This window comes from Alligator mississippiensis, chromosome 7 (genome assembly GCF_030867095.1).
Source record: "Alligator mississippiensis isolate rAllMis1 chromosome 7, rAllMis1, whole genome shotgun sequence".
Classification (NCBI taxonomy): Eukaryota; Metazoa; Chordata; order Crocodylia; family Alligatoridae; genus Alligator; species Alligator mississippiensis.
This window is the reverse complement of record NC_081830.1, coordinates 56,192,931-56,218,200: the sequence shown is the minus strand read 5'-3', so window position 1 is coordinate 56,218,200 and position 25,270 is coordinate 56,192,931. Positions and strand designations below refer to the sequence as shown.

At 45.1% G+C, this 25,270-nt stretch overlaps 1 protein-coding gene across 9 annotated transcripts in view; it reads left to right on the top strand.

The window, feature by feature from the left end:
* The window catches only part of TFDP2 (transcription factor Dp-2), a 135,955-nt gene that overhangs the window by 61,585 nt on the left and 49,100 nt on the right, over nucleotides 1–25,270 (top strand). For 8 of the 9 annotated variants that reach the window (XM_059730984.1, XM_059730983.1, XM_059730982.1 and 5 more), the window contains one exon: nucleotides 9,143–9,246. In XM_059730984.1, the coding sequence (XP_059586967.1) occupies nucleotides 9,143–9,246 (104 nt within the window). Of the gene's footprint in view, nucleotides 1–9,142; nucleotides 9,247–9,674; nucleotides 9,719–25,270 lie in introns of those variants that run through there. The other variant, XM_059730989.1, reaches the window with a different exon arrangement.

Here is a 25,270-nt window from a genome sequence, read left to right as displayed (position 1 = left end):
TATATCCACTGACAAATTCTTATTTTGAATTTGTACCAGTGACCAAGAATACTCATCTTATGCATTGTTTTGCATACAGAATGGTTATAGATACAGTGATGGGGAAGTTTTTCACCACTCAGTGCCTCTTTTTTCATATTTAAAATAGAGGTAACTATATTTTTCCCCTTTGTAAAATAATTTAAAAGCTGCTGATGAAAAGTGCTATATAAAAGATAGATATCAGATTCACCCAAGGAATCTTGTCTGCATATAAAAGCTAGGTCTTACTATTACATGAATCTTTGCAATTGGATCCACATATACTTACCTTTTTCATCCATGTGATGGGATTACTGTGACTAATAGTAACACTTTGCATGTGCTTGCATAATTGCTGGCATGTATTCTCTAAAATGTGAATTTGCAATCTTTTTGTCTTTTGCTTTTCCCCAGTACACATAGAAAGTCCTGGTGATTCAGAAGGATCAATGGTTGCCTACTGACCAGGATATGAGGGACACCAGTAAGATATGTCATCTGTATAACACTTTCTCAAGTGTAAAGGTTGTACAGGCACTCAGTAATTAGATATGTACTCCCTGTTTGACTTCTGATAGTTACAGAATTATAGAATCATAGAAAATTAGGGTTGGAAGGGACCTCATAAGGTCATCTAGTCTAACCCTGTGCACAAAGCAGGACCATCCCCAACTAGATCATGCCAGCCAAGGCTTTGTCTAGCCAGGTCTCAAGAACCCCTAAATAAAATATGGAGATTTCACAAACTCCCCGTGTTACCTGTTCCAGTGCTTTTTTACTGCACTCCTTGTTAGAGCCTAAACTTCCCTTGCTGCAACTTGAAACCATTGCTTCTTGTTCTGTCATCTGCCACCACTGGGAACAGTCTAGCTCCATCCTTTTTTGAACCCCCCTTCAGGTAGTTGATGGCTGAGGTTAAATCCCACCTCAGTCTTTTCTTCTCCAGATGAAATAAGCTCAGTTCCCTCAGCCTCTTCTCGTAAGTTGTGTTCCCCACCCCCTATCTATTTTTGTTGCCTTCTGCTGGATTGTCTCCAACTTGTTCATATCCTTTCTGTAATGGAGGACCCAAAACTGGACACATTACTCCAGATGTGGCTTCATCAGTGCCAAATAGAGGGGAAGAATCACTTCCCTCAGTCTGCTTTCAGCGCTCCTACTAATGCAGCCCAGTATGCTGTTAGCCTTCTTTGCAACATGAGCACACTTGGCTCATATTAAGCTTATTGTCCACTGTAACAGCCAGATCCTTTTCTTCAGAGCTGCTGCACAGCCAGTCAGCCCCAGCCTGTGCTGGTGCATGGGATTTTTCCATCCTAAGTGCAGGACTTTGCACTTGTCTTTGTTGAACCTCATGTGATTTCTTTTGGTCCAATCCTCCAATTTGTCTAGGTCACTCTGAATCCTAGCCGTACCCTCCAGTGTATCTAATACTCCCCCAAGCGTGATGTTATCTTCAGACTCACTGAGGGTGCACTTCATCCCATCTTCTAGGTTGATGAACAAGATGTTGGACAAAACTGGCCCCAGTACCGACCCTTGGGGTACTCATACTGGCTGCCAACTAGACAGTGAGCCCCTGGCTACTACCCTCTGAGTCCAATGATCCAGCCAGTTTCTGTCCAACTTGCAGCCCATTCATTAAACCTGTAGTTCCTTAGGTTGTTTATGAGATCTTTGTGGGAGACGGTATCAAAAGCCTTGCTAAAGTCAAGGTGTATCACGTCCACTGCTCTTCCCGCATCCACAGACCTAGTCATCTTATTAGAGAAGGCAATTAGATTGGTCAGACATGCCTTGCCCTTGCTGAATCCATGCTGACTGTTCGTAATTATCTTCTTCTCCAAGAGAATATATATACCTATTACACTGAGCACAGACAATTTATTACAGTCCTCCTGTTCCTATTTAGAGGAGACCTGCAAAAAAAAAGTGTTTATTTCCTCTTTTGATTCTTTAACATATAGAAATAAAGCCTACAAAGCTTATTTTATTGTTTATTTAATATGGAACACTTTCAGTCTTAATACGCCTATTTTGCTGAAGAACTAGTAGTCTGTAGGTGTGATTATTGCAACTCGTATTGACAAAAGAAGCCACGTCTACTTAAAAACTGCAAACTGGTATAAAATACCACAGACAGTCTGTTTAGCAACCCATTACTCTGCTTTCTTTGCTGGCTTCCAGTTCAATACAATTTCATTCAAGATTGGTGTCCTGATTTTAAAAGCTCTCCAGGTCCCTGCTGTTTTAGGATGATCTCTTTTGTGACTGTGATCTCTTCTAGCAGTTCTGTTCCACTGGACCACTGAAATGGTTGACCAGCAGGGGAAGGTCTGTGAGTGCAGGAAGTAGAACTGTCACTGGGCACTATAGAATTTACTTGCTTAAGAAAGGAGATTGACTTTGGGCTTCACTGTTTGAAGAAGTAAACATAATACTCATTTGAGGTGCTTACCCAAACAAATGCAAATTCTAGCAGCTATCTGGCAAATTATCTTATTTAAATGGGAAGAAAGAGGTGTTTCTGTTTCCTCCTCTTTGGGAGGGGTTCAAATGTTTGGGCAAAGTCGGGTGAACACCTGGGCTGTTATACTCAAGAAGAGTAAAAGTGGAGAGAGATTTTTTAGTTAGGTTGTTTAAAATGCTTTGGCATTTCTTTAACTCAAGCTTTTGACAGATATTTAGAAATAATGCTCCTCTAGTGATAAATTCAGAACTTTCTCCCCTTTGGTGTAGTGTGAAAGAGTCCTTGCCATACCATTGCTTAAAAACCAGGAAGCCAAAGACTGATATTTCCAAGATAAAAATTCTAGTAGGATCCCTTCTCTGTTGCATTAAAATGTTTAAGTTTGTATTTTGTATCTTGAAGCAAAAAAGGAAAAATGATTGTGCAAGAGGGACAAGAAAAAATAACACTCCTTTTAAGATTGTTTCTTGGGGCTGTAAGTTTACCATCCAAGGGGGATATGTGGAGGTACTCAGAGGAGGTAAAACAAAAACAACAAAGAAAATGTGCAAAGCTGTAACAATGAAGCTCCACTAAAAAGACACTTAAATACTTATCATGTCTGAACTATATATATTGTCTTTGTCTAGTTTAGGACTATGAGCTCTTTGAACAAGGGTCATACCATCAACATTTATATAACATCAAACACAATAAAGGTGTCTAATAAATAATTGTGACTTCATGGAGTCATCTAGATTGTGTTAGAACAGGGGTGTCCAACCTTTTTGAATGTGGGGCCGGATCACGAACTTTTTATCACCCAGTGGGCCAGCGAGCCATATTCAAAGACCTCACAGGAAGTGACATCACATCAGGAAGTGATGTCACGTGACCTTTGACACCAATGAAGTTGCAGGAAGTGACAATTAAATGGGTCTGGAAATGTGCACGTGTGTGTTGCAGCAGACAGAGCCAAAGCAGCTATTGGGATGTGCTGGGAAGCACACACACATGCACATGCCTGCATGCATGCACACACACACAGCCCCAACCCGGCCCTGAGGCGCCCCCAGCTCCACACAGGAACTTACCCCATGCCTGCGTCCGCCCAGCCCAGCCCCGAGGCACCCCCCAGCTCCTCACGGGAACTTACCTGGTGCCTCTATCCACCACGCATGTGGGCAAGGCGCAGGCCATGCTGCAGCTCCCCTGGCCACGTTCTGGGGGCAAGGGGCAGATCCCGTCCCCAGGTTCTCCAATCAGGCGTGGCTGGGGCAGCCCTGCTTCATGCAGCCCTCAGGGCAGCTGCGGCAGGACCCGGCTCACTGATGTTGGACAAGCCTGTGTTAGAATATAAGACACAGTAGGGGTGGCTATCCTCTGTAGTAGGGGTGCTAAGTCTCCAGCCCACAGGCCAAATGTGGCCTGTGGAACCACAGTATCCAGCCTACAGGGCTCCCCACAGGTCTGAAAATTTGGTGGCAGGAGTGCAGTGTCAATTAATACTGCCACCTTCCCTGGCTGCCAAATTCCCAAACTCCAAGCCCTGCAGGGCTGGGTTGAGGCCAAGCCACTCCCCCTCTGCGCAAAGCTGGATCAGGGCAGCCACACACCCTGGAGGCTGGATCAGAGCCCTGATACCCCTTCCTCCTCTGGCTGAGTTGGAGCTGGGCCATGCTCCCCCTCCCCATGACTGGGGACCCCTTGCATCTGCCCTGGTTGCTGGATCAGGCCCCCATCAGCCACATCTGGCCCACAGATGGACCGACTGGGCATTACCCATCTGGCTTGCTGGCCAGAAAAGGTTGAGCTCCATTTCTCTGTAGAGGTACCCACACTAGCTTGAAACATACTACTGTACCTCAGGTCCTGGACACAGTCCCACCTTAGTACCATAGTACTCCTTGGCAGAGTAAATTAGCCTACATGCACCTTGATGCTATCAAGGCTAGACTTCTTCCAGTACCCCTGCTGGCTTGTTTCCAGCCAACATGAGTATCTCTAAGCTACACTGCTGACTGCAATTCATATACACCCAAAAAAAAATATAAATTAAATTTGAAACTCAAGTGATCATTGTCATATTTTGTGAGAAAAAGCTTACATGTGCAGAAGTTGGCTTAGGTAGATAGGTGACTTAGGACGTAAGTGTTGTATGGTTGGCTTCTGACTTACAAACTACCTACTTTTGTAATATTGTATGGATGCTCAAGTCAATTAATGAGAGTTAATATTCATGTGAGAATCTTAGTTTGGTCATGTTTCTTTTTCTTTGAGGTAGGCTTCTAGGTTTACATATCATCCTGTATATAAAAATACATGTAAATAGAAAATAAAATTCATGATACTTGATTGAGTTCATCTTCCATTCACTAGACCAGTAAATTATAGAACCAGTGTGAGTACGAGTGTTGTTTGTGGCAGAAGCAGTACAGTTTTGCAAATCTAAAGCCAGCTGATATGGACTGCAGATGTCTGGACTTACTTTTTGATAAAATAAATTAGATCTAAAATGCGGTGGATAAAAGTGAGGTTTCTTACTTTGTTTCTTAGGCTTTTATTAAAATGTACTTCTGAAACTCAGTTACATATTACTGGCATTTCCACAGGTTGATCCAGGCTTAATGATGATAAAAAAAATGGTATCTATAGATAATGCAGTGCCTTTTAGAATAAGGTTAAGGTTAATTAATTCCATGATATATTAACAAGGATGCAGGTCTTCAGCCATACATGTTCAACAGACTTTTCACCAGTGTCCAAATACTTAGTATTGAAGTAAGATTTGATCCGAGTGCATTTATTCTCATGACTGTCATAGCAGCCACAAACAGCTTGAATATTTTAATGGAACATGAAGTTCAAGTGCTGGTCAGTTTAAGACTAGCTGCTAGTATAGTATGTTTGTGAACAAGCCTAGCTGGATACTGGGTGCGTCTGCACATGAGCCCAACTGCGCAGTTGTTACTGCGCAACCATTTGGTACTTGCTTTAGGAACTAGACATCGAGCCATTGCTACTGTGCAGTAGCATCGGTATCACAGTTTGTGCCCACTGACACTATGTCGCTATAGTGTCTCATGTAGATGCGCCCAATGTCGGTGAAAATACACCTATATATAACTTAATTTTAAAATGTCAACTCCAGGTGGGAATAGATAAATTCAACTTTATGAATATGTTTTTCCCTTTCTGTTTCTAGTAAGAGTGCATTATTGAAAGTTTTTGTGGAAAAGCTATGCTTTGTGTGAGGGCACCTCAGGATGGCATAGAAGAATGAGTAATGGCAAGTGAGTAAAGGAAGTATTTGAAAGAGAAGCTTGAGAAGGACTTGGGCAAGTAAGTATGAAGGAAGTGAAAACAGCCACCTTGGCAGAGGAGGACTTGGCCTTGTGGTGGAAGACAGGAAGTTTGAACGTGATATGGAAAGGGAACGGAAATCAATGAAGGAATGTGGGGAAGAGGATAAATTGGACCAGTACGGAAGCAGATTTTTTCCAGAAGTAACATTTTCTATAACCTGTGCGAGGATGAATGGGACTGAGCTTGGCATAGATATGTCTTCGAAATGTGGAGGGATGGAGGTGGACTACTAGTGAAGGTGTAAGGAAGAAGGTTTTGACATTAACTTGGCTATATGTTGGTAAAGGAAGAGAGGTTATCACATTTATGCACTGGGGAAATGGAGAAGTTGATGGCATTGTCAACTAATGGAGAAAACAGAATTGAGAGAAGGAAATATGTTCCAGATCATGCTTTAGTTTAAGATGATATTGTACCCAAAACAAGATGTTTAAGATGAGCCATTCAGTAATGCAAAACTGAAGAGAGACTGTAAGATTGGAGGTTACAAGCGAAACTTCAAAATTTGTTTTCTTAAATAGGAGTCAGCAGCCTTTGTCGGTGTGAGCTGCCCTTTGTGACTCAGCCCCCTAGAGTGAGCAGCTGCTTGTAATTACCCTTATCACTGATCCCTAACCCCTCTGCAGTGAGAGTAAGTGCACACATGGTGAACAGCAGGCTCCGCAGTGATGAGGAGCATTGTGGAGGGGATGGGTGGCATGGGGCAGCTCCATGCCATTGATCTCCCCAGTGACAGATCAGTCGTTCATGGGTCTGATTGGACCCCTTTGGAGGCTGTATCCAGCCTGCAGGCCATGGGTTGCTGATTCCTGACATAGAAATAATAACTGAAATAGGGCACATAAAGTCACTGAATGGTAGAATGTAGAAGGGGAAGAAACTAGATGGAGGATAACATGTTTTGAAATTCTGGGGTGATTCACTTTTCCTGGCCCCTCTGTGGGCATGTAAAGGAACCTGCCACAATGATGTAGTAAGGTCTGTGTCAGCACTGAATAGTAACTCTTCCTGTTTATTGAGTAGTAACTCTTCCTCTACTGCTTAGCCAGTTATAACAGAGGAATGACAGAATGTGTGTGGGTTTTGATGTTTAAATATCCATGTGATCTCTGATGCCAATGAGTATGCATTGGAATGTAAACCTCCACAACTAGAGCACCTGCTGTATTTCCTGTCACCAGTTTGGTATTCGACTGACAACGTTTTGAGGTATATAGTGATGTGTCTCTCTTTGAAAACTTTTCAACAGTGAGCGATAAACTTATGCAGGTAGAATGGTGCTTCAGTGTCAATGCTAGCCCACCATAAGCTTTCCAAAAAATAGCCTTTTTTTTTTAACGTATTTTTAGCTCATTCCAAGATTCAGCAACATTTCAGTCTCAGAAGTTTGTGGTTGCAGGGTTCCAAACTGATAGTATTCCTGGGGAGTATCTCAAGCTCTATGCAGAGCCAGGTATTCTAGGGAAGAGGCAAAAACTTTACCAAAGCTCTAGTAGACACCTTTCTTTTTTTTGCTGAGTATTCATCCTGGCCTGTCTTCTGAGAAAAGAATTAAAATGGTATATGTACAAAGCATTTGGTAATTTTTGCATTCATTCCCTTGTGAGGATGAGTTTTATATATATATATATATATATATATATATATATATATATATATATATATTTTCATGCTATTTCCTGAAAGTATTACTGTTCTTAAATATGATTCCATTTGTCTCAGTCCTGCTGCTTCTGCTTGATTCTACCATGAAATTGTATTGTTGAATTTATGACTCTCCAGTCATTTCATGGCAAAAGATTTCTTTCCTAAATGAAGAACTGACCTCACTTCAGGATCAAATGCAAAGAGAAGCTGGACAGTGAAGGAACATATGCTTACTGAAACACAGCTTCAGCAGTTAGTAAAAAGAGGAAAGTTAGAGGAAACATATGAAAGGTCAGTGGATTCATGTTTCCATCTGACACATTCTGAAGTTATTCCCAGAGATTTTCTTTCGTTCCTAAGTATTTTTCTGGTAAGGGATTATAGATATAGATGATCTAATGGTTGCATCTCACAAGATGTATTTACTTAGGATATTGACAAGTCCTTATAATTGAAAATGTGACACACCAGCTATATTTTAGAACCTAATAAGAGCTTGCAGTAGGTACTCCTTTGTTTATTAGATTTATATGCTCTCCTTCCAAACAGAGGCTCAGGGTGGCTTACAGTAGGAGACATAAATGAAACCAAAGTAAATGGAATAGGATTGAAACAAAAGCTTATTAAACAGTATCTTAGCCTAGCTTTGCTAAACATTGCTAAATGTTTGCCAGAATAGGAAGGTCTTACATTGTTTCCAGAAGATGTCTTGGCCTGGACGTCAGCAGGCCTCAGTGGAGAGGGAGTTCCAAAACCAAGGAGCCACTATTGAGAAAGGCCTATATATTTTTGCCAGGAAAGCTTGCTGCACTGATGCATCAAGGAGGAGATTGCTCCTAGCTGATCTTGGGGATCAAATGCAAATACAATGGAGCATAAGGGAGACGTTACATATTTACAGCCCAAATCTTCCTCTAAGGGACTTCTCACCCCTGTGCTGTGTTGCTCTCATTTCTTTTTGTATGTATTTTGTTGGAGGCAATGTAAGCAAGATTCTCAAAGTCCATGAAAACTAAGTAGACAGGCTAATTGGAGTAAATGCTACCAACATCTAAGTATTAGGATGTGACTATAGGTATGATTAGATAAATTACTAGAGCTCTGTTCCTGACTCTTGTGTGGGCTTGCTTCAAGGGCTTGAGCAAATGGTGCTGTCTTCATGCTTCATTTTTCTCCTATGTGAAATGAAGAGAGTACCTTCCTCACAAAGATAGTATACAGCTGTATCAGTTAATACCGATGGAATGTTTTGGGATGATGAAAAGTGTAATGAAAAGTGCTGAGACAGTGGCCATGTCTATATTGTATGTATACATGTCTTGTGGAAGTATCGTTGTGTTGGTTGGTTTTTTTTCAGGCTACCCTATTGAGTTTAGCTTTTTTTAGTGTACCAGCCTGTGGGTTCCTCTTTTTTTTTCTAACAGAATCAAGAGGATGCAGAATTTAATGCAAGTTTTAAATTATGTAAAGTTTTGAGACCTGATAGTTTTAACAGCATCTCTTAAAAAGGCCCAACTTGAGCTCATTTGAAAGTATGTTTAAAAAAAATATAAAACAAGACATTTGAATGGTTCAAAGCCAAACATTACAATGAAGATTCACCAGTGTTATTTACAGTTTACTTTATAAAGGAATAACTTAAAATTTCTCTCTCTTCAGGTAGTATTTCAATAATTGCATTACCAGTTTCCAGTACCAACTCACCAACCAAGATATTGCCAAAAACCTTAGGACCAATAAATGTGAATGTTGGACCCCAAATGGTAAGTAATATAATTCTGGGCAACATTAAATTGCCTATGTGAGTGATTTCCTGTTTGTGTAGCATAACCTTTTTTAAATGTGAAGATATAAACTATGTTAAGTTTTTCTTGTAGCTTCCTCCTGCAGTTGTAAAGGCTAATAAATAGATTTAAGCAAGCCTCCCTGTAAAGACAAGTAGTGAAATAGGTACAGTGATCTTGGCATTCAACCACACTGCCACTCTCAAGATTCTGTGTTTTATCTGAGGCATAATATACCTAAGCTTTATAACATGAGTGGTCACTAGTGCAGAAATGGACAGCTACACCAATTGGTTGATATTTTATCTATTAATCAAAATTGTATTAAAAAAATAGAACAGCAGTATTTTCCCTCATCTGAATATTACCGCAGCTGCTACAAATTTGTGTGTGTTCTCTCCACTCAGGCCCCCAGATTGCCAGAAAATGCATTTGGTTTGTGCTCAGAAATGTAAGTTGTTGCCATTTCTGTAACAGTAGTAAATATGATCTTTTCCCTATCTGTGCTAAGTGAACAGCATATAACACTGATGTAGGGAGCTTTATTCTTGAGAATGATTTTCAGGAACAGGTCAGTTACCTAGGGAAGAGGGAGCAGTAGTGGTTACCAAGATAAAGGTTGCAATAAACCCTTACTTGACATACCTGAAACCTTTGATCTACATGAAACAGCCAGTTAAGGTGTAAGAGAGGGCTTGTCCAACTGGTGGCCCACTGACTGCACACAGCCCACAAGGGGTTAGCATACATCCCTGAGGCTCCCATCTGGCTGCCACTCCCCTCCATTGCTCTGGCTGCTATAGATAGGGGGGCTCTGGGCTCCTCTTCTCTCTTTTAGCTTCTGCTGCTTGCCCTGCTCTTGAGGGCAAAACAACATGGTGAGAGAGGAACCAGGGAGGGGTCTGTGCTGCACACATGGCTAGGAGTGGAGCTGACTAGCTGAATGGCAGGGAGGTCCCCAGGGGGGCTGTCTCCATAGACTGCAGCCCATACGCTCTGAGGTTCTGCTGTCTGTGGGGCATGCCACCCCTGCTACCACCTAGCTTAGAGTTGGACAGCCCCAGTGTAGAACAAGAATTTATCATAACAGTTTTTGGTCATCCACAATCTCCAGTAATTTCTGTTCAGGTTCGGTAGGAAGCCACAAGCATGGAAGTTAAGGCTCTTAACTTAATTTCTCTGTCCAGTGCCTTGCCTTTGAAAATTAGCCAAAGGTTCTTTCTCCTAACAGTAATGCTGAGTGTTACAGAATCACAGTGTCAGAAGTTCCCAAAAACACTGTTAAAATACCTTTGTAAAATGTATACTGTAATGCTGCACCAGGATGGCTCTCTAGAGTTTGAAGTTCAGAGTACAATAAATGCTTGCAAATGAAAGAGATACCAAGTTCATAGAGTCTCTGCTGTCTAAGCATGCTCCTATTCTATGCTTATCCCTTGTCTTTTGGCAAACATGGGCTCTGGAAACAACAGTAAAAGCTATAGTGTGACATGTAGTAAAGCATTTTTACTACTTTTGTCTTCTCACCCTGCATCGCATCCACACATATACACGTTCTCTTGAGCTGTCTCAGCCAGATTAGGCAACGTGTTGGTGAAAACTCCTGGCTTGCCTAAATCCTGTAATGCTAATTTTTACTTTTGCTATCAGGTGGTGAATTATGGGTCATATTTTTATCAGCCTAGATGCAACCTATGTCACCTGCAGGTAACTTGTAGCCAGTTTCAAACATGTAAGTGAGGGCAAGAGGCTGGGAAGTGTCTTATTCTGTTAAAATAAAGCCACAATGCTAACACACGTTTGATATGAGTTTACTTCAGGAGCTGTCCATTTCAGCATAGTAGGTTAAACTAAACTTAAACGCACTGTCCTGTTAAATTTATTGATCTGTTATTGACAAGAGCACTTAAAATTACTACAGCTAAGAAATAATCAAGAGGAAGTAATTTCATTTCTCAAGTAGACTTCAGTGAGACTAATTGTATGAGGAACATCAAACACGTAAGAAACTAATCTTGCCAGTTTACCTGTTTTATGCATATGATTGCCCTTTGTATAGCATTAATGTTACATTAAGTCTTCACTCAAGTCATTTATTCTTGTTGTTTTTCACACAGTAACAGAAGACACCCAGTTTAGAAAGACAGGAAACTAATTACCAAATAACAACACTTGACAGTGGAATCTGGGAGTAGGTATATGAGTGATTTCAGATTCTAAATTCTTCCTTTAAAAAAATCACCAGATTTCAAGTGATGGGAATCTCTTGAAGTACATGCAAATGGCATATGTAGGACAGCTCTTATTTGACAATCAACATTGAGGTCACTAATCCAGTCTTGGGTACTTAGGCCCTCTCATAAATCTGGATGCCTAATTAACATCTTTCTTCACTGATCTCGTTTTTTTCTAAAAATGAACAAAGGGAAGCATTCGTTTATCAAACACACTTGGTCTATTGGTTCTTTAATTTAAAACTAGCTTGGGTTTTTTTCTGTTTCCTCTCTTTTATGCTTCATGGAAAAGAGTTTTTATCTAACTGTATAGAGGGCACATAGATGACAGCAGACATAAATACAGTAGTAAGGGCACTACTAGCTGTGTAGATGGAGTTAGACTAAGTTGATAGGTAGAGGGTACGAGCTTGGAAAAGTAGCTGTGACCCCTCTTCCAGACATCTGGTAGCCCAAAGAGATCTGAGAATGTCTTGTGTCCTCGCTCATCCAAGAGACCCCAAAGCTAGCTGTTACGCAGGAGGAATGCTCCTGAAGGGATTGAGAAACTGACTAGCAAGTAGTACTGGTCAGCCTGATTACTAAACACATCTTCAGCTTGTTTCTTTCAAGAGCCCTTTCAGACATCCTTCAGTTCTTTCCCTTCTTCTCCTTGTCAAGATTTCTACTGATGGAAGGATAGAAACTGTTGAGATTCACACTCGAATGCAAAGTGCAGGGATTATAGGGCTCCCTAGAAGAGGAAAGCTGGGGAAACTTTCAGCCCATTTCATTTTTTGTCTGTAGCATGGAGAGAAAAGGTGGCCATCCATCAGACAGGTGTTCTTGTGGTTCTGCAAAAACAACAGACAGCAGGAAGCACAATGTTTAAGCCTCTTAGTTTCACTGTATGCCAGCCTCGTGCATCCTGGAAGAGTGTAATGACTGAGGAACAAGTGGTCATATCATAGGATACTGAGGATGAAAGCTGAGAAACTTAGGGACAAAGAGAATTTAGATGAGCTGTTTAAAGCTCTAGGGTTTGAGGATTGCTATTTTGACATCAGAGACTAACGAACAGTTTGGCATAGTCCGTGTTAAAAATGCAGGTCCTGGACCTTCCAGTTAAGGTGTGATAGCTCACAGTAAATGGACATCTCAGAAATCCTCCCATAAAACATAGCAATGTTGAACACAACATTCTTGATATTTTAAGATAGAAAAATAATTGGTTAAAAAAACATTTTACAAAAATCAAAACCCAATTTTAATAAGATCTATACAGGGCACTTTTTGAATTAGTCCATCAGTGCTGCACTTCAGTCACTTCCCAACAGCAGGAATGTGTATGTACATTAGAAAAGCAGATCAAGTTGTAGCAGTTAAAAGTGCAGAATGTTTGAACCACTGTAGCAATCTACCTGTAATCATGTTAAACACCTGGAAAGTCCCAGACATTGGCCTGGTCATAAAGACATAACTGTCCAACTCTGACATACTGTTCACCAGCTTGCACTCAAAACAGTTGCTGTAATTAGGTCTGTTCATTTAACTATAATTATAGAAAGGGCCTTAGTAAGTGGAGGATGAGGAATGATATCTGTAAAGATGATTTATTCTGTTCCGGTTGTAGACTGGAGGTGCTCAGCCTTCAGTCTGCAGGCCAAATGTAGCCCACAGAGCCATGGAATCCAGTCCATTGGGCTCCCAAAGTGTTAGAAAGCTCCATACAAAGGATTGGGGCCTGGCCACATCTCCTTCCCTCTGCGTGGCTGGATTGAGGCCATAGCTATGCCCCTTCTCCCTGCACAGCTGGTTCAGGGGCAGGCCATGGTCTTCCCCGCCATGGGGCTGAGTCACGCCCTCTCCCCTGCAGAGCAGGATTGGGGCTGGGTCATGCCCCCTCCCTCCTTCCCCTACATGGCCAGACTGGGGCCAAACCAAGCCCCCTTCCTTCACCCCTTCCATGTGGCCAGATGAGTCCACCAGCTGAATCCAGCTTGTGGATGAACTGAGCACTGCCTATCTGGCCTGCTGGACAAAGTGGTTGAGAACCACTGTTCTGGACTGTGCCCATGGCCTGGTGTCTGAGGGCATTCCACTACCCTAGCAACATAATTAGCTTTGGCAATATGTTTTTCTTTTCTGTTCTCTCATCCTTTCCACAGAGGAAAACTGCATGCAGATAGATTGTTTTCAGTTTGAATTTAAAAATCAAATTGTGTCTGTTGTTTTTCTTACTAGCAAAGACTAGATCTCAGGAGTGTGCCTTGGGCTTTGAATGGAAGTTGGTAAGGTATGTGGTCATTTTTAGATCCTCTGGAAGTTCATCCCTGCCTTGGACCAACCCCTCTTCCTTGGACCAAGGAAGTTATTTGAATTAACAAGTACCTTGAAGGTAAAGCCCAAGACCTTCAGGTTGGTATGATATTTTATGCAGAACTAATGTAGTCAGTAGAGGAGAGGCCAGATGTGCTTGTGATAGCCTACATTGAAGAGACAAGGAGCTGCTTTTCATATTAGTTATAATTTTTCTGAGGCTGTTGCTTTCATGTCTAGATGTATTGCACTGCTGTAGTCCAGATGGGAGTTGACAGAGGGGACCAGGTTGTACTTCCCAGGATGTAATGTCATCTCCCATAAAGTGATTTCAGCCAGACAATGCCTCCCTGGGTGACAGTGTTCTGAGGAATAGAAAGAGTTTGGTGTCATCTGCCTATTCTGGATGTTGAGCCTGTGTTGCTTTGCCAGTTGTTTAAGTGATTGTACATTGAATAAAAACAATGGGAGAATAGAATTTTATGGAGCTTTCTATATGTGAGGAGCCTGGTGGTAGAAGTGTAGTTTCCCATCATTACCTTTTAGGACATCTTTCCACAAAAAGGACTCATGGGGTGCATCCAGATGAGTGCACACATGCAGTTTGCAGTGCCTCAAAGCTGTTTGAGGCACCACAAACCACACATAGTGCACATGCAACTATTCGCCATGCTGCAGATTTGACACTGGCCTCTCCTGGTGTAAAAAAAAAAAAAAAACTGCTGCAAAAAAAAACACATTGTTGTGATGCATGTAGTAGCAGGGCACGCCACCAGAAATGGAGCCTGGGCACCCAGAGCCATGCTCTGGCTGCATGCCAGGCTCCATGCTGCTGGATTGGAAGCCCCCAGGACTCCAGGTAAGGCTGCTGGGGCCAGCACTGGTGGCACTGGTGCTGGCCCCAGCCTCTCCTACCCCACCCAAGACAATTTGGTGCATGTCAGAGCACATGTGCAGGGGCATGCCCTGGACCACAAAGCAGCAGCACAAATATGCCACTGCTATTTGTGCTGCAGCGAATGCATGCCTCTGTACATGCACACTTGCCTTGATGTGCCCATAACATTTTATTGCATCCTTTTGGATCCCTGCCTCCTGCCTCCCCCCTCAAACTTATCATCAACTGCAAAGAATGCTTCCATGTCTTTCTGTCCCATCCCAGCACAACTGCTGTTGCCAGTGTTCCACTACTGACCTCGGTTCATTGTGCGGGATGTATAGTACATAGGGTCACTCTCCCTCCAGGCTTCTTTTCACATGTCGTAGAGTGCATATGCTATCAAGTGACCCCTCTTGCAGCAGAAGAAAATAACTAAAATCTCTTTCATAAAGGTCAGGCTCTTCAGATTTTTCTTCTGCTGCAAGAAAAGATAAAAAATTTGAATAACAGATAAACTAGTTCTGAAGACATTTGGGATTGGAACATGTTTGCAGCTGTAGATATGGTAGATATGGTTTTCCATTTTTCAGCGTGGGAACTTTCTTTTCTCATTTGTGGGTTTGCTTAAACTGTCTGTTATTTTCTGGTCAAACCTGCATTTCCTTAAATAACCCCACAGTCTAGTATTACCTTGCCTATGGTTGTAGAAGATTATATTTCAGAAAGCTATCCCAATCTTAGATGTGCACATTTAATTCTATGGTATAAACCACAATAACGACACCATATCCAGGTGATCACTTCAGAAACAAGCCCTTCCTTTGAATGGAGTGGATGTATTTAGAAAAACAAGAAATCTTTTATATTTTAATAGCCTTTCAAAGTGGCTTTAATCTTTACGAGTAAAGATTTTGTATGCTATCAAAATACTTTGCATCTTATACAGACTTTTCATTTAGAATATCAATCCACTTAACAGATTTCAGCATTCTTATTTATAATAGTTGGCATTAGATCTACATTTATAAGTATATAACTTGTGCTCCAGACTCTATTTTGACTCTTTATGCTAGGAAATTTAAAGTTGGCTCAGTTCAGCAGTGCTGGTAGAGGGCATCCTGTCTACAGTGAGGATCTCAGTATTGCTAACATTATTTTCAAATTTACGAGCATTAGGCAATTAAATCCAAAAAACAGCTCTAAAGACTAACTAGTATTAAGTTAGCAGCCAAACACTACCATATAATAAAATACTTTTAATTTTTTTTAACTGTTTGCACTAATTTTGTGCTCTTTAGCTAATATTTTATTTGTCCTTTTTCAAGAGATTGTGCCAGAAATCTTGTTAGTATTTCATTTGTAGCTTTACTTTCTACTTGCTGAACTTGTTGCATAATTGAAATTTCTCAACTTTCCTCACTAGAAACAAATATTTAAAATAAAAAAATGGTGAGATTACATGGGATGTGACTCAGCAGAGGATTTTGTAAGATCCTTTAGTTTTTTTTAATCATAGAAATTCTTGAGTTTTTCCCTGCTTTTGTAATGGCATTCTCTCAGCAGCAAAAGCTTCTCTACAGGGAGAACATTTTCCTTTTGTACAGTATCTGTTTTTATGAATTGTTGCCTCTTGGTTGAGAGATCATTGATTTTAAGGCTTTAGAGCAGGTGGTTACCATTGTTACAGAGAAACGAGAGTCACAGAATTAGGTACGGTAAGATTTATTTGTTTATACTATGCAAAACTTGCACCATAGTTATGCTTCTTGTTATCCTTAAACTAAAATACACCCAACTACCCACAGAACCTCTCAAAACCACAGCGCAGTTGTCCTGAAAAAAACCCTGTCAAACAGATGCTTTCACTGCTGTTCTGACAAGTCTCCAACTATCCTCTTAGCTTCATTAAAAATTTTTCTTTTTGGCTGTCTATTACCTGCTTGGAGAATCAGGAGCCAGAAAAACATCGTTTTGGATTCATCCTAACCACATCATGCTCTCTGCTAATGTGTTGTTGCTATTTAGCAGATTCATGTCTTGGTTATAGAATGTGGTTGTATTTTCCCTTATGCTTGATTTTTTTTTTGTCTTTTTTTAGTCAGGCTTCTTACCCTAAGTGGCCTGTTTGCAAATATGTAACTGAATTTTTTTTATGACATTACATAATGTCTCCTGTCCCACTTAAATTCTACTAGCTTTTGTCACTTAATTCAAAATTAGGCAAACTTGTTTGAGGAGGTTGTAGTCCATCTTGTTAAATCTCCTCTGATTCTACAAGAATAATTTTAAGCAAAATTTGAAAAGATAGTAGCTAATTGTTTGAGGCTTTCCCCCTTCCTTTTGTGAAAATTAAAACCCTTTCCATATTTTGCATGGGGGAAGTGTGATAAGGAAGGAATTTCTTCACTGCGAACTGAAACATCTATTCCCTCAAGGGAATGGCTCTTCTGCTATCTTCAGTAACATGCTCTGTCAAGCACAGCATTAAACTAACTAAAATTAGCCAAAAAAAAAGCAACGGTTTACACTTAAAAATATATATCTTTTAAAAGTCTTACATGGTTAAACTGTTTCTTTAAACAGGATTTTCTTAAAATCAAAATATATTTGGACTTTAATTTTAATGGAATGCTTGCTAAGAAAAGACTAGACATTTCACAGCTAAGAAAAAACATCATATCAACATTTTAATGCATTTATCTCATTATGGAACTTACTTCTAATACTTCAGCCAGCACAGAATATGTTGAGTATTATATAAGTATTACCATAGTGAAATAACACTGATATAGGATCTAAGTAAACTCCAGATCAGTCCCTTAAGTGCATCTAATTTAGGTATCACAATGCGTAAAAATTAAGCCCAGGATGGTGAACCAAAAAAATGGGCACTTTGGATCCAAATATAGTCAGTGGGGAGGGGTAGGAGCTCCCATGGTTCTGGCTGGTTTGAAACCAATGGCTGTCTCATGTAAAACACATGAGCAGTCCAAGGAGCAGAGACTGGAATGGTAGGTATCCCTTCCTAGGCTCCTAAGTGAGGTTCCTTCTTGCTTTCTCTCTTCCTCACATTTTGGATCTTGCATTCTTGGCTCACTTTCAGCAAGAGAAGTGGAGTATGCCCCATCCAGATTTTCCTGTAACGTAGCTAGGGCACTTCCCTGAGAAGCATGAAATGTGGGGTTGAATCCCCTCAGGCTGAGGTGGGCCTAGAACCCGTGTCTTCTACTTCCTGAATTAGTGTAGTCTCTAGAGTAGGGATACCAACTTCATTACTTAGGCCCTGCAAGCTGGGCTGGTCCACAGACCAGATGAATGGTGTATGCTGGGCCTCTTGGCAGACTGGTGGAAACAGGCCCTGTGTGCCAGCTCCAGCACATGGGCCAATCTGGCATGGGTGCCACATGCAACCATGCCTTAAATGAGTCCTACACATTGCATGCAGTACATCTCCCAGATCTGCATTTGGTATCATAGAATCATAGAAGTAGGGTCAGAAGGGACCTTGTAGATCTTCAAGTCCGACCCCCTGCCCGGGCAGGAGGAAAACTGGGCTCAAGTGACCCCAGCCAGGTAGGCATCAAGCCGCTTCTTAAAGACCCCCAGGGTAGGAGCCAGCACCACTTCCCTTGGAAGTTGGTTCCAGATCCTAGCCGCCCTAACTGTGAAGTAGTTCCTACGGATGTCTAATCTAAACCTACTCTCCAACAACTTTTGGCTGTTATTCCTTGTTATCCCGGGGGGCGCTAGGGGAAACAAGGTCTCCCCCAAACCCTTCTGGTCCCTCCTAGTGAGTTTATAGACGGTCACAAGGTCCCCCCTCAGCCTTCTCTTGTGAAGGCTGAACAGGTTCAGGTCCTGTAGCCTCTCACTGTAGGGTCTGCCCTGCTGTCCCTGGATCATGTGGGTGGCTCTCCTCTGGACCCTCTCAATGTTGTCCACATCCCTCTTGAAGTGGGGTGCCCAGAACTGGACACAGTACTCCAGCTGCGGCCTGACTAGTGTCACGTAGAGGGGGAGGATCACCTCCTTGGCCCTACTTGAGATGCACCTGTGGATGCATGATAGGGTCCGGTTAGCCCTGCCGACCATGACCCCACATTTTCAGCCCATGTTCATCTTGGAGTCAACGATGACTTCAAGATCTCTTTCTGCCTCCATGCTCTCAAGAAGGGAATTTCCCATTTTATAAGTGTGCTGCTGGTTACTACTGCCCAAGTGCAGCACCCTGCATTTGTCTGTATTGAAACGCATCCTGTTTTTGTTAGCCCACCCTTGCAACCTATCCAGGTCTTTCTGCAGTCTTTCCATCCCTATTAGCGTGCCCACTTCACCCCAAATTTTGGTATCATCAGCAAATTTGAACAGGTTGCTTTTCACCCCGTCGTCCAAATCGCTGATAAAGAAATTGAACAGCGCGGGCCCAAGGACCGAGCCATGGGGGACTCCGCTGCCCACTTCACCCCATGTCAAATATGACCCGTCTACCACCACCCTCTGAGTACGACGCTTCAGCCAATTAGCAATCCATCTGACTGTGTAGGCATTGATGCCACAGTCACCTAGTTTTTTAATGAGGATGGGGTGGGAGACAGTGTCAAAGGCCTTGCTGAAGTCCAGAAAGACTACATCCATGGTGACACCTGCATCCAATGCTTTTGTGACGTGATCGTAAAAGGCAGTCAGGTTAGTCTGACATGACCTGCCCCTAATGAAACCGTGCTGATTGCCCTTGAGCATCATCCCCAATGCCGGCCCATCACAGATGTGCTCCTTGATGATCTTCTCAAAGAGTTTCCCCAGGATTGAGGTAAGACTGACAGGCCTATAGTTGCCCGGGTTCTCCCTACTCCCTTTCTTAAAGATGGGGACCACATTGGCTATCTTCCAATCATCTGGCATCTGGCCCAAGCACCACGAGTGCTTGTAAAGCCGTGCCAAGGGCTGAGCAATAACCCCTGCTAGCTCCCTCAACACCCTGTGGTGGAGAGCATCTGGACCTGCTGACTTGAACACGTCCAGCCCCTCCAGTAGCACTCTAACCCGGTCCTCCTCAACCTTAGGTCTTGAGGCGTTCCCCTCGAGTCCATCTTGAAACACGGTGGGGGAGTCCCAGTCCCTGCACAAGAAAACGGAGATTACTCCGGCAACTACCAGATTGCCCAGCGCATCTTGCAGGGGCCCCACGTTTCCCGGTGCCTTCTTCATCCTCCCTATATATTTGAAAAAGGACTTTTTATTATCTCTGATCTTGGACGCTAGTCCTAGCTCTATGTCCGCCTTAGCTTTCCTAACAGCCCCCCTACAGGCCCAAGCAGTGGAGGTATACTCTTCTTTGGAGATAGCACCCCCCCTTCTACCGGGTGTTCACCGCCTTTCTGGCAACCAGGCATTCCCGGATGTCCTTGGTGAGCCAGGGAGGCTTTTGGGCACTCTTGCTCCCCTTGCTTCTTGTTGGGATTGTCACCCCTTGGGCCCTGCATATCATCTCCCTAAGGAACGACCATTCATCTTGGGCACTGAGTTCCCCTGCCAAGCCCAGTGCATGCCCAGAAGAGGCGTTGCATTACTTGGACCTAGCTTGCCCAATGTCTGTATAGATCAGGTGCTTTTGTGGGGCTTTTTTGGCATTTTTATCTAATAGCTAATTAATCCAGCTTTAGATAAAAGCACCAAAAAGCCCCACTGAAGCATCTCATCTCTACAGACGCTACAGAACTGGGTCGAACTAACGTGCTGCTTCGTTCCAGTAAAGCACATGTTGGGGTTTTTTTGTTAATGTCTGTAAGCAGCTTAAGTTTCCTGCACAATGGATAGGAGCAGCTTAAGTTTCCTGTACAATGGATAGGAGCACTGGTGTGCCTATGAATAGAATTCACCATAAGAAGTATACTGAGTGTAGCGTGCCTAGCATAGCCAATGGGAAATGCTAGAGAGATGAATATATCTGAAATCCCAACTCTACTTGATTTAGGCACTTGTGAGAGATTGGGATTCAAAGTTCAAAACCCCTAACTTGTTTTAGATTCCTGAGTTGTTCTTTGGGTACAGACTGGCTCACTCTATTCTTCAGAACACAACAAGAGTTGGTAGTTGCCAGCCACCTTTGATATAATAGCCTAACAATTAGAGCAGTGGTGGGCAATTATTTTGGATGGCAGGCCGTTTAATGAGTTTTGGTGAGCTGTCAAGGGTAGCAAGGGTACACCCCTTGTCAAACTGCTAAACCCTGCCCCTTAACAGGTGCCCCATCCCCTGGATGCCGTCTGCGGGGAGAGGCTGAGGGGCCTGAGCCTGTTCAGCCTCCAGAAGAGAAGGCTGAGTGGGGATCTAGTGGCAGTCTACAGACTGGTCAGGGGGGACCAGCAGGCATTGGGAGAGTCCCTGTTCCCCCGAGCAATCCCGGGAGTTACAGGAAACAACGGACATGGGCTAGCAGAGGGTAGTTTCAGGTTGGACATTAGGAGGTGCTATTTCACTGTCAGGGAGGCTAGGACCTGGAACTGGCTTCCAAAAGAGGTGGTGCTGGCTCCTACCCTGGGGGTCTTTAAAAGGACGCTGGATGAACATTTGGCTGGGGTCGTTTGACCCCAGGATTCTTTCCTGCCACGGCAGGGGGTCAGACTAGATGATCTCCTCAGGTCCCTTTCGACCCTACCAACTATGAAACTATGAGACTGGAAGTCCCATGCCTCCTCCACTAACCCCTTGACCTTAGCCACCAGAAGTCTCTCCCCCACCCCAGAAGTACTCCTTTTTGGACCGGGGCGGGGGGTGGGGGGGTGTCGCAGTCTTGGAACCAGAAGTCCCACCCTGTTACATGGTCTATGGCATAAAAAGGCCCACCCATCCAACACCAAACCTTGCCCCGCTTGCCACCATGTTGGTCCCAGAATCTCCTGCCCCCATCGTGTGATCCCTGACATCAGAAAGTCTGCCTCTTGACTGGGAAACACTGTCCTTCCACAGAGACCACCCTCAGTAGTGCATGGCCTGCCCTTGGGGGCCTAGAAGTTCTGCCCTCTAGGCCATGAGGCATAGGCATGACCTATAAGGTAGCGATGGGTTGTGACCCTTCTAACATCCTCCCCCATGACCCTCAACCAGTCACATAAGCATCCTTGCTGTAACAGCTGCCGTGATGTTCAGGGAACTTGGCCAGATAGCTAGGTGGGGCCTGTGTTCCTGCCAATCATAGTGGGTGGTCTGGAAGTCACGGGCATTGTGCCATCAGGGGTAGAACTGGCACATGAAGAGTAGGCACATGTGGGCCATTAATGGGAGGAGCAACAGGCCTTCTACAGAGACACCAGCTGTTGCCCATGTACCTACCAGGGCCTGGCCCAGCCTGCATTGCCCACAACTCCTGGCCCAAGTCCCAGGGGCAAGGCTGCACAGTGGGCCTGGGTGCAGCTCCTGGCCCCAGTCCCACCAGACGGGCAGCTGCACAGCGTGGCAGAAAGCGGGGCTGTACTGGTCCAACTCCATCACCCACAGCTCCCTACAGCTCCCTCCCTAATCCCAGGAGCCCCTCATAGGGTAGAGAGTGGGCTGGGGCTGCTCAACCCTGCCGCCTCTGTCTTCCCACGGTTCCCACCTGAGTCCCGGGAGCTGCGTGTGGAGATGTGGAGTCAGCCCAGGCTGATGGTGCATAGATCCTGCAGCTCCCAGCTGGAGTGCCAGGAGCCCCACATGGTGGCACAGAGCTGACCCAGCCCAATTACGCACGGCTCTCCATAGCTTCTGGCTGGAGCACTGGGAACTGCAGGGAGCCACACACCATCAGGCTGGGCTGGCTCTGTGCCTCCACGTGGGACTCCTGGCACTCCAGTGGGGAGCCACGGGTGAAGACACAGAGCCAGCCTGGCCTGGCCCAATGGCGTGTGGCTCCCGCAACTCCTGGCTGGAGTGCTTTGAGCCACACGTGGTGGCACGGAGCCTGTTCACCAGCCTGATGGTGCATGGCTCCCAGCTTGCATTCTGGGATCTGCACATGGTGGTACAGAGCTGGGCTGGCCGGCCCGATGGCATGCTGCTCTTTGCAGTGTCTGTCTGGAGTGCCAGGAGCTGCAGGGAGTCACACTCCATCAGGCCAGCTCCTGCCTCCATGTGGATCTCCTGGCACTCCAGCCGGGAGCTACAGGTGGAGGCACAGAGCTGGCCTGGCCCAGCCAATGGTGCACAGCTCCCTGCAGCTCCTGGCTACAGCCCTGAGAGCTACACACGGTGGTGCCAGGCCAGCCAGAGTTCCTGGAGCTGCACATATGGGACGTGGAGTGGTGCAATCACCTGTGGTTCCCCCCGCTTTCCCCCAACTTTCTCCCAACAGGAGTTCCTGGGGCCCTTACCTTAAGTTCCACTCTTGCATGGGGGGAGGACTGGGGAACAGCCACAGAGTTGCCAGGCAGAAGCCTCTGCTAAGCAGAAACTTCCTATCTCCAGTGCCTGCTACCTTGGGGCTGGGGGTAGGGTGGGTCAGTCCAGCCTGGGGTGGGGGTTGATTGTTTAGCAACCAACCAAAGCCCCTGAAACCCATGCCTCCTGCAGCCTGCCCCTCCCAGCAGCTTTTAGAGGGGCAGCTGCAGACTGGTAATAATTGTCTTTTGGAGGGACCCTGATAACCCAGATGGAATGGCCTGGCGGGCCATATTTTGCCCAGCCCTGAATTAGAGCATTGGCAAGGAAGTGAGAAGCCAGGCACTAGGTCTTGCTAACCCTGAGGGTCTCAGAGATAGAGAGAGAACAACTGGCTATTGAAGTCCTGGGGAAAGAGACATTTAAGTTTAGTAACCAGAAGTTTCCTTAGTTATTTATGGCTTTGGAAAACTAAAAAAAACCTCTTGGTCTCAGCAACCCATCTGTTAGAGAGAGAGAGAATATATTGAACACTCATAAGAGGTAGCTGGGGTTGTCTACTCGGCAAAACAAATGTGTGATTGTAGCATCAGTTAACTTATCTGTGCTAGCCCAAGCAACAACAGCAGTGAAGATGTGGCAGCATAAGCTGTAGCACATTTTAGCAGCCAGAGTAAAAATTTGCCATGGGCCCTGGGTGTGTACTCTTGTTGCTAGTACATGTTAAATGCCGTAAGGCTTCATCTTCACTATTAGTTACAAGGGAGGGTAGTATGTGTTACTGCTGCCCCTTATGGTGAAGTCATATGCTTGGTAAGAATTACTTTGTACTGGCTTTGACAATTCAAAGCAGAAGTGCTCAACCCCCAGCCCACAGGCCAGATCCAGCCCCTGGTGCTGTCATCTGGCCCCTGGGGGCCCCCCCACAAATCCTATGAGGAGCTTCCTGGGCTGTGGCCCCATGTGCTAGATTGGGTGTGGAGGGTGATGCCAGGCCTGATCATAGCATGTTGGGGCTGGGCAGGGATGACATGGGGCCCCAGAGCCCAATCCCAGCTAGGCAGGGGCAATGCAGAGCCCTGTGTTGCCTCTGCCTGGCTGGGATAAGGTCTGGGGTCCCACATAACCTCCACCTAGACCTGGGGACCCATGCTACCCCGACCCAGCTGGGAACAAGCTATAGCTGGGTGGAGGTGGCCCAGAGTTCAGTCCTGGCACAGTGCCTGGCCTGGCCCATGGACTGTCTGCAAGCCATTCATCTAAAGCAGGAGTCAGCAAAATGTGGCCCATGGGTCGAAGGACTTTGGCCTGCAACAGGTCCTTCGGTCCAGCCTGGCCCAGGTGCCATCCGGCCCATGGCATGTCCTACTGCCCCCAGGGGTGCAACAGGGCTGGGTGGCTCCACAGCTGGACTGCATTTCTAGGCAGGCCAGGCAGCAGTGGCTTCTTCTGGCTGCCACCACTGCTGGCTGCTGCTGCTAGCCCCAGCTCCACGATACTGGCAGGGACCTGCACACACAGCCCCAGCCTGCACCTGGCCCACCCCACACCTGCTCTGGACCCTCTCTAACTGGAGTGGACCAGCTCCAAACCATCTGGGAACCACATGTACAGCCCTGGTCCTGGCCCGCCCTGCACCTGCTCCAGACTGCCTGCCCATGATGAGCAGAGGTGGCTATGGCGGCAGCTGGGCAGAAGCTGCTGCTGGTTGCAGGGGAAAAGTAGCCACCTCCCCCTCCCACTGCTGGACCCTTCTTGATGCAGTTGCTCAGAGTCTGTGCCCGAGCTGCCCTGCGGCTCCTTTCTGCTGCCATCACCACTAACTCTGGCCCACCCAGCGGGGCAGCGCAAGCAGTGGAGAGGAGCCGTAGGGCAGCCTGGGTGTGGGTTCCAGGTGGATGCAGCAAGAACGGACTGGCAGCAGCAAGGGGGAGGCAGCCACTTTTCCCCCACACCCAGGAGCAGCTTCTGCCCTGCCGCCACCGTTGCTGCCCATTGTGGTTGGAGCGGTCCAGAGCAGACATGGGATGGCCTGGGGTTGGGGCTGTGCACACCGTTCTCAGCTGTCTAAAAATGGTCCAGTCTGTCCAGGGTAAGTCTGGAGTGGGTGTAGGGAAGGCTGGGGCTGGGGCTGTGTGCTCAGCTGCTCTTGGGCACTGGTGGCCTCAGGACACGAGGAGCCTCAGGGTGTGAGGGTGTGAGGGCTCCGGGCTGTTGTGAAGTGGGGTTGGTGCTG